The 10223-nt window shown below is 29.1% G+C and overlaps 2 protein-coding genes across 2 annotated transcripts; both read right to left on the reverse strand.

Moving 5' to 3' along the window:
- Positions 1-2518: 2518 nt before the first annotated feature.
- On the reverse strand, positions 2519-7207 carry LOC129885919 (uncharacterized). Its single transcript, XM_055960403.1, has 10 exons — positions 7078-7207; positions 6708-6878; positions 5483-5635; positions 5270-5376; positions 4763-4853; positions 4533-4674; positions 3968-4127; positions 3668-3784; positions 3439-3565; positions 2519-2794 (listed from the first exon to the last, which is right to left on the reverse strand). The coding sequence occupies exons 1-10, from the start codon at positions 7201-7203 to the stop codon at positions 2555-2557; spliced, it is 1434 nt and encodes a 477-aa protein (XP_055816378.1). The 5' UTR covers positions 7204-7207; the 3' UTR covers positions 2519-2554.
- A 416-nt stretch (positions 7208-7623) lies between these two features.
- LOC129885007 (uncharacterized) lies at positions 7624-8537 on the reverse strand (the record flags this gene model as incomplete). Its single annotated transcript, XM_055959258.1, has 4 exons — positions 7624-7747; positions 8045-8161; positions 8266-8301; positions 8413-8537. Coding segments are annotated over 4 exons (402 nt in total), but the record flags the coding sequence as incomplete, so codon positions are not given.
- Positions 8538-10223: the final 1686 nt, after the last annotated feature.

Here is a 10223-nt window from a genome sequence, read left to right on the forward strand (position 1 = left end):
TTTTGCAAGACAGCGGGAGCATGGTAAAGTCTGCAAACTCCACAAGTCCCTCTATGGCCTCAAACAAGCTCCTAGGAAATGGAACTTGAAATTGATAGAAGCCTTGGTATAGCTGGGATTTATTCAAAGCCACTATGACTACACTTTGTTCACTAGACAAGTTGAGGGTGACATAGTGATTGTATTGGTCTATGTAGATGATCTCTTAACCACTGAAAACAGGCAACCACTTATAGATTGCACAAGGAGGGACCTACAGAAATAGTTTAAGATGAAGGATCTGGGAGAGCTTAAGTTCTTCCTAGGAATTGAAGTTGTCAGATCCAGTCAAAGGATACACTTATCTCAAAGGAAGTATGCATTAGATTTAATAGTTGAAGCTGGTCTAGGGGGAGCTAAACTTGCAAGTATACCACTTGAACAAAATTTGAAACTAACATCTATAAAGTTTGATGAGCAGGTTCCTCCGAAAGCAGAGCATGCAGATCCTGTGCTGAAGGACCCTGGCAGATATCAGAGGCTAGTTGGAAGACTTCTCTATTTTACAATGACCAGACCTGACCTGGCATTCTCAGTTCAGAAGTTGAGTCAATATATGCATTGCCCCAAGGAGTCTCACATGGCTGCAGCACTTAGGGTGGTAATATACATTAAAGAAGCACCAGGCCTTGGACTCTTCATGCCAGCAGTACCTTCAAATCAACTTCTTGCCTATTGTGACTCAGACTGGGGTGCATATCTAGAGACTAGGAGGTCTGTAACTGGTTATTTAATCAAATTGGTGGAGCTCTCATCTCTTGGAAGTCTAAGAAACAAGAGACAGTCTCCAGAAGTTCAGCAAAGGCTGAATTCAGGAGCATGGCAAACTGTGCAGCTGAGGTAACTTGGTTGATTGGCTTATTCAAAGAACTTGGTATCCAAGTTGATCTTCTTGTTAGAATGGTGTGTGACAGCAAGTCTGCAATACAAATTGTAGTAAATCCAATCTTCCATGAAAGGACCAAACACATAGACATAGACTGTCATTTTATAAGGGAAAACATCTGTCAAGGAACCCTGAAAACTGAGTTTACTCACCACTGAAGATCAGCTTGCTGATCTGCTCACAAAGAGCCTTGGAAAAGCACAACATCAACTACTCCTAAGTCACCTAGGAGTCCTGTATTTATTTAAACCATAAGCTTGAGGAGGAGTGTTGACTAAGGAGTTAGTTAGGCAAGCTAATGGTTAGTTAAAACTAACTAAGTTTATTAATAAAGTTGTTAGAAGTTGGTTAGAAGTGTGAGTGGAACAATTAGACAAAATACTTAATAAATACACATGTAGTGTATATGTATTAGTGTGATGCTGTATTGAATAAAAGACTAATATTTTTCTCTCTCTACTTTTCTCACTTTTCTCTCGTCTCTCTCTCTCTCTTACTTTCCTATGTTCTCTTCTCCTCTCTTCCCTTCAATGGCAGATTACTCTCAACCTTCATCAATAAAGGTTTAACATGTTTATGCCAGTAGAAAATATTGAGAGGTTCTACTACTTTTTATGCCAGCTGGAATGACTATGGCCTATGGGTCATAGTTAGCTCAAATATAGGGTTGGGTTCAAGATAATTTATATTGGGTTCAATCTCAACCCAATCAAGTCTTAACCCATTTTAAAAGAATTTTTAATTGAGTCAAATTTAATCTCTAATTTCAACCCGTTTTAAGACTCTTTATTTGCATTGGTGAAATATATGTTCGCATATTAAAGGTATGAATTACTATACATTTTATATCTTTTAGGATTAATCTATCCATTTATAAATTTTTATTTTTATTTTTTTGAATTGAAATTCAAATTGTGGTTATAAAAAGTAAATAATAATAATATGTTAAAATTGGATCAAATTGGATTGGTCACCCAACCCGAATTTTATCCCAATTGAGCACAACCTATTTGAGCCCAAAGTAAATTTAAACGGGTCATGACCCAACTCGATTTTTATTTCAATTCATTTTAATATTCTCAATTTTAATCTAACTCACCCATTTTACATCCCTAATTTTGTGATTTATTGGGCCAAGAAGCCAGAAGGAGCCCATTAAATTGAAGAGAACACCACGTTTTGGGTCCAGATAGTTGCTTCTTTTTTAAGTCTTGCAAAACCATAAAAAAAAATCAAATCAAGAAGTTTGAAACACAAAAACTTATGCAATAAACACAGTAAAAGCAAATCAAGTAAGCTAGCTAGTATGACAGCTATTCCTACCTCTTGAGAAGATAGAGAGACTATTTTCGATAGATTCTCCCCTCAAGTAAAACATATTAAAAATTAAATATATAAAGAAAATATACAGTTGAGACTGTAAATTAAACCTAAGACAAACAAACAAATAAACAAACAGAACCAAAATACTTCCAATGAAGAGAGAAAAATTTATTAAACTAAGGAAATAAAACATTATTCTGGAGAACACCATCCATTCTATTAAAAATAATAATATGAAAACTAAAAAAGCTATATATGACTACCTATAAATAAATAAAAAATGATTGTGCATAATCCCCCTTTTTCCTATCGTGTCGAAGGGCCTTCAAGACAAATATAATCATACATGAGTCCATTAAAAGGGCCATAAGCTGATGTCTGCTTCAAATATATTATATTTTCACCAATATGAAGCTGAGTCCCTGGAAATTCAATATTGAAAATCATATATAATCCATGAATTCCATGTCTTGCTATTGCATTACTCATCCCAATTGGTGAACTATCAAACCATGGCCTTGGTATTGATGGATTATTTATCCACACCTATAAATATAAAAATTAAGAAAAATAAATAAATATATATTACCTTTATGTTATGAAGATATAACGGACAAAATAATATAGAAAAAAAAGTATAGTAGTTATCGTTTTAATCGGTTTATAGCTGTTACTTACCATTTTTATCACACACATTATTGTTCAATAACATTTTTGTTCCTTCTATTGTTAGTAAATTTGAAATATAATCTTTGTAATACCTAATTAAGTATATTTAACTTTTGATTAATTACTTGAAATGTGCATTTTCTTGATTCCCCATATTTACAAATTTTCAGAACTATTAACTATTATACCATTTATGAGGGTAATATATACATTATATTTCCTACATAAAAATGGACCAGTTATAACAAACATTTTAACTAACTAAAAGTTAAATGTGTTTGAGTCATATATCACAAAAAATTGAATTCATAATTAATCAATAACTGGCGCGTGACCAAAAGTATTGTTATCCCTATTAGTAATATACTTCATAACGTATTTTTCTTACACCCTCAATACATATATAAAACTTAAACTCATTTGATATTTGATTTTCTTTAATTTTCTTTAAAAAAATTTCTTCATGAAATTTATAAAATAAAATATGTTAATTAATGAGAGAAGAGATGAAGCTTCCATACTAGCAAATGGGCATAAGATGCAGAAGCCAAAGCTATATGAAGATGATAAGTGCCACTAGAATCCACTATTTTAACATCAAATACAATTTGCCATGTTGTTGGTGAAAAACTCCTGTCCTTATTTCTCCTGCAATTAATATTTTTTAAAAATTATTAAAAACATGAAATTATTATAAGTGATTATTAAAAAAAAAATCGACAAATAAATAATTAAAGAAACATTAAATACCTGTTTACATGGGCAAAGAACCAATCTTTTCGAAAATCACTAACACCAACTTTATACACTAAATCTCCATTAGGATATAAATCAGTGTAACGATCCCATAAACCATATTGTCTAAACCTGTAATTAGCAACAAATCATGATAATCAAATTAGAAAAAGAGACAGCCCAATGCATAAAGCATCTCACGTTCACGTAAGGTTCGAGGAAGAGTCGCAGCATCCTAATGCAAGTATTAATGACTGCTTTCTCGAACTCGTAATTTTGTGTAGAATAAAATTAGGATTAATTAATGAAACTTACTTATGTACAGTAGTGTTAATGTACAAATAATTTTGAAGACCAGGCAATGGATCAGGTATAAAAAATTCATTAGCAGTTCTATCTGCAAATCCAATTTCCCATAATGGTGGACCATTTCTTGGAGCTTCAAAAACTATTTGACCTAATTTTGTGTCCTTTCCTGCACCAAATAAATATTTTTTTCGTGAGACATTGTATTATACAAAAGTATTTTTGTTAGTTCTATATTATATCATACTTTTTTTTTATTCAATTAAATTAAACAATATTTTGGAGAACTCTTTAAATTAAACTCCTTACCTTAAAAATATGGCAGAGGTAGAACCAAAGAAGCACAATTATTTGTTTAATATATAAAAATATTAATTTAAAATCACATAACTCAAAGTTAAATTTTAAAATTCATAAATTTTAAATCTTGAATATTCGATCTCTGATTACAGAAACATGATGGCATGTTTAAGTTGAGAAATTATAAAAATGAGTAAAAAGTAACTTTTTTTTCTCTTAAACTTCATGTTCACTTAATTAAATACTGTTATATAAAATAAAACAGACAGAATACCTTGTGTGACGATCACATTAGAAGAGAACTTGTAATCTCCCATAACTCCAGGAACCCAAGAATATAATCCATAAATTCCAGGTCTAACATTATTTATCTTGAAGTTACCAGAATTATCAGTTTGAGTCCAAAATTGATAATCCTGTCAATAATAAATAAATAAATAAAACATCATAATTAATTAAGATTATTTTTTTTAAAAAAAAAAAGAAAGATAAAAAAGACATTACCTTGGTCTCAGTTTGCCAAGATCCAGCAACTCCAGGTTTTGCAAGTCCAATATATGCATTTAATGCAGGAAAAGCAACTTTGTTTATGTACCTAAAAGACATTTATTAAGTTATAAATTTTCTAACTTATTATATATACTATCGAAGAATCATACGTACGTACATAACAACAAATGCAATAATTTGAAGCATGCATCTAAGCAATCCAAAAGTATCCCTACACAATTAATGAAAAGTCCAAATATACCCTTTCGCGGCTTCCGTGGTTAGTACTTGGTACGAGGGGCATATTTGGAACTTTTTAATTGTTCATCGATAAATTTGAGATAAAAGATAACGATGGCGCTGAGCTAGCCGATAGACTAATGAAATGACAAATTTAAGTCAAATTCAATAAATTTTGAGTATTCTTTACTCTTTTTCGTTCTTTATATTGCTAGTATATACACGTTAAACTCGATTTTAGTTAAATCACTCACTAATTATAGAATAAATAAAAAAAATTACCAGTCATGAACCATTAATTGACCACTAACTGAGCCACGTTGATTTGCATGGAGATAATCTACTGATGCAGGAAAATCATAGGGCCATTTTTTTGTTTCTTCATTCATCTGCAAAATTAATTGACAAATTTTTAGTGTACATTCACTCATAGAATTTATTTTTTAAAAAATATTTAATTAAGTAAAATTGACAATTAATTAATTAAATAATTACCTGTCTTTTAGCGTCTTCCCAAAGTATGGTATGATCATTGCTAGAATCTGAATTAACATAGAAAAATACAGGCCCAAAAACTTTAGTCCATGCCTCTCCATTTGTTAATGAAACTCCCAATTGTGGCCCTGCATAATGCCCACTGAAAAATATCTGTAGAAAAAAGATGTAATTGATTGCTCAAACATTATAGTGAAAATTTCATAAATAATTACTATAAAAATCTTAATAGACCGAAATAGTTATAGTTTAGATAATTAAATTTTCGTAACTATAGCTATAACAACTGTTTGTATAATTCGCATACTCATTTGCATAATTCGCTGCGATTATACAAATCTGTTTGTATAATTTGCTGGCAATATACAAATATGGTAAGTATATACAAATTCTGTATTTATACATTTTAAGAATTTTTCAGAACTTATACAAATTAAATGTATCAATATTATAATTATATAAATGGTAGGGTAAGCATATACAAAATCTGGATTTATTCAGTTAGAAAATTCTGAATTTATACAAACAAATTTTGAATTTATACAAACAAATTTTGAATTTATACAATTGGGAACTTAATTATACAAATTCTGAATAACTATAACTATGTATATTAATTAATGGAAAAGGTTTGTCACTATTGGGAATTAACTTAAATCATAACTATATATATTAATTAACTAGTATATGTTTGCTAATTCGTCTCCTTTTTCCAACATTATAAGGCCAAAAAAAAGGCAAATTCCCACAAAAGTAGGGTGATCGGAGGAGGATAGAATGTATACGTACGCAAACTTGATCTCTATCTTTGTAAAATAGAGAGATTGTTTCTAATAAACCCTCTGGTCAAAAAAAGTGAAATCAAAGCATAATTGAAAATAAAATAACGACAGCAGAATAACAAGATGAACACAAAACAATAAGTTTCATAGAACGTTGACAATGTAAAAATTTGTAACATTGTCATTGTACATAAGTTCCATATTTTCGACAAAAATGCTCGTCCAATATACGTCTCGTGGTACTAGAAGAATATACCTATCACTTCTACTTTCATGGAGTTTGACTTATATAAATATACCCATCATTTTTATTCTTCATGAAGTTTGACTTCTGTATATTGACCACATAAAAATTTGTTATATTATCAGAGTATACAAGTTAATCGCATTTTTTTTCTTGTACTTATAAGATAATTTGCAGTTAAAAAGATATATATACTTACAGCCATAGATGTTGGACCAACATGAGAGGTAAGATCTTGCTTCATAGGTCCACCATTACAATATTCATAACTTGGTGAAATTACCCAAAACCCCAAGTGTGGAGTATCACTTATCCACCCATGAACTTTAATATTTCTAACCTCGTCTGAATATTGGTACTTGTCATCAACCTAAAAGGTAAATAAAATACTTAAAATTAGCAAAACGTTTTAGTTATATACATTGACAGTACAACAGATTTCGTACGCTATTCAAACAAAAACTTTATCAATCATATATATCAGACTTTAATTTACACAAAATAATGACTACTCCAATTTTTTTACATTATTAATGCATTGAACGTAAACTCGATAATAAATATGTTACCTCATTTTTGAGTCTAGGGTTGGATGGATTTGTAATTTTAACAGCTTCTATAAAATCAAGTGTTTGACCACTTGCACGGTCCTCCTCTGATGGCATTATCCTTTGTCTATCGTCTGATATTGCCATAAAATGAAACCTAAAATAAAAATAATTGCCATAAAATGAAATCTAACGGTTCGAAAAACGTTGGTCATTATAATAAAATTGTTATAAAGGATGATTGATACAGAGGAGGATATCAGATCTATGGTGAAGAGATCTATACAATCCTCTACAATTTTTAAGCATAGTTAAACCTCATTATATAACGATATCTTTGTCTGAATATTTTATGATTACTATAGCGAGATACTGTTATAAACTAAAATATAATATAGCATAACATGAAATTTGGTTCCAAATATTTCAAAAACTTTGACTGTTATAGAGGATGATTGTTATAAAGAGGTCAAACTATATTTCATGAAATTTTTGAAAGCATTGAGTTATAAGATTAATAATTGAATGGTGATAAATAAATCTATATATAGATTACTAATAATAAACTTACAGTGATTTGCTGAGCTTAATAGCAATTCTAGCTTCATCCAAATTTAGTGCTGGCCATCCTTTTAAATGTTCAAATATTCCATATGAATAAAATCCAGAACTCCCACGTAGCATCACATACCTATATATTTATTTTTATAACACAAATCATAAAAATACAAAAAAAAATCAGCATTCTTTCATATAACAATTCATGGTAGCTCGGTACACAAAGCCCGAGAGGGGCCGCACTCCAAGAAATATAATACAGGCATATTATTCTAATGCAAACATTAGTGTCTGCTTTTACGGATTCATAAGTCACACGAAAATAATTTTACTATAGTTTCAAGGCTCCCGAAGCTTCTTTTTTCATATTATTTCAATATATTACATTATAAAAGTTTATGTTAATTAATTTTATGAAATAAAATCTCACCTTTTGTCAACATTTAGAGGAGGATTGTTACCATTCAAAGGATCATGTGTTTTTTGGAAAGAAACTTCAACTTTGTTAACATCTTGTGATATCACACTAAATTTTGACGCAAAAAGCCTGCAAAAAATCAAGAAAAATGTATAGAAAATTCTTCTATTTTATGTAATTAAATTGAAGAAAATTAAATTACGATAAAAATATATAATAATTAAAAATCTTACGTGTCAAATTTCCCGTTCCACACAGTATCCCAATATCTGCAGTTGTAATTAATAAATCAAATGAATTAATTTAATTAATTATCAGTAACATATTTATTAATCTCTAAATTATAAAATAAAATAAAAAGGAAATAAAATGTAGCTTACCCCCTTTGTGTTTCTTGTAAGGGTTCAAGGAGATTATCAATGCCATTATATTTAACTCCAAAAATAGCACCAGTGGGATTAGTTAGAGAAAGTTGCACAATGCCATTATCAATTACCACCTGATAAAATAAGATTAAAAAAATTAACTCATAAATTAATTAATTATTCTTATTGTTTCACTTTATGTGACACAGCTCAAAATTTTAAGATATAAATTGATTATTGTAATCGATAATATATGATTAACAATTTAAAATATTAAACAAATATAAATATAACACGTGATAAAAAAATTATTTGACTATCGAAATAGTAATAATATTACATAAATAAAGAAATTTTTACATATCGACTGGTGACCGTCAATGTAACAGGAGGAGAAACTTGTTGCAATTTGGGACTCTCTTTGGCTGATGTATTCCTGTGATTTAGTTACAAGAGGGAAATTAAAAATAAATAAATATATAACATATAAATAAATATTTTTATTTGACTATCTAATTAATTTTTTTAATAGTACGTACCAATTATCATGGTGCACCCTTGAACCATTGACAAGCAAGAACAATTGGAAAATAATAGCAAACCAATATAAAACTATTTTGCTTTGCTTTTTAAAACCCATATTTCAAAACTGCAATTAATTAAAAGAAAAAAACATCAATGTTAGAGAAAATCCACGAATATTATTATCATATATCATGCATGCATGAAAAAAAAATTAGTTCGAAACATGAATTCGAGCCCCACAACTTTGTTAGATAACGTTTTACTCCCAATTGGACCGAGTTTAATCAGCCGACTATCGATCAGGAAGCTTTAAAAAATATAGATAATTTATACATCAATTCACTTTAACCACCTATATTGCAAATCAACTTAACAAAGATATGAAGTGGCGTATACAGAAAATAATACTATATACATAGGTTTAAAATAACTTTTTAGAGATGTATACTAATTAAAGTTTTGAACATTCTAGCTTCGTTGCTACTGACTATTCGTATGATATACAAAATTTATACATTGTAATTAAATGCTAAATAAAAACCCATAATATTGAGAATTATCACAAGAATAGTGAGAAAAAAGTTTGTGAACCTTGAAACAAAACAAGAACTTGTCTTCTAAATTCTAAGGAGAAGAATTACAAAATATATATAGGAGCTTACTTGCCCTTAATATGTAAAAATTGTTAAAGTAAACTACGGACATATTCCTTATTTAATTTCTCCAAATATAAGTTAAGGTAATATGGAATTTTATTTTATTTTTTAACAGTAAAATGGAAAGTTGAACTTTATTTATTTATTTTTAGGAAAACCGCAGACAAATTAGTATTAATTCTTTCCAAGCAAGGCGGCTTCATGAAGGAAAAAAAAACTTACCATAAATGTCAATTCATGTGAGAGAATATTTGTATTTAATAAGTACAATAATTTTATTAGATCAATTTAATATGTTATAATTAAAATTTAGATATTCAATATTATACGAAAAGTATCATAAAGCTATATTTTTTTTAATATCAATTTAATGAAAAAATATATTTTAAAACATCGATCAAAGTAAACATAATAACTTTGTTCCACAAATTCGTTGCCTTATACTTTCTACGTCTCAAATTAGAGATTTCGGATTGAACCAATGTGGATGAAGAATTTCTCAATTTTAAACCTTTAGTCGTCCTACTCGATGCTAATTCAAATTAGTCAAACATGATAACTTAAACAGAAGGAACAAACTACAATAATCATTTTAATTTGACAATTCAAGATTAGTAAATTAAGAAATAAATATCAACTTTTTTT

The sequence above is a fragment of the Solanum dulcamara genome, chromosome 1 (genome assembly GCF_947179165.1).
Source record: "Solanum dulcamara chromosome 1, daSolDulc1.2, whole genome shotgun sequence".
Lineage (NCBI taxonomy): Eukaryota > Viridiplantae > Streptophyta > Magnoliopsida > Solanales > Solanaceae > Solanum > Solanum dulcamara.

Excerpts from the sequence above, each read along its gene's own strand:
- LOC129885919 (XM_055960403.1), bottom strand. The coding sequence starts at position 7,203 with ATGGCAATATCAGACGATAGACAAAGGATAATGCCATCAGAGGAGGAC. Across the intron at positions 5,636-6,707 it reads TTGGTCCAACATCTATGGCT|ATATTTTTCAGTGGGCATTA; the intron begins GTAAGTATATAT and ends TTTTTTCTACAG. Across the intron at positions 3,566-3,667 it reads TTCTTTGCCCATGTAAACAG|GAGAAATAAGGACAGGAGTT; the intron begins GTATTTAATGTT and ends TATTAATTGCAG.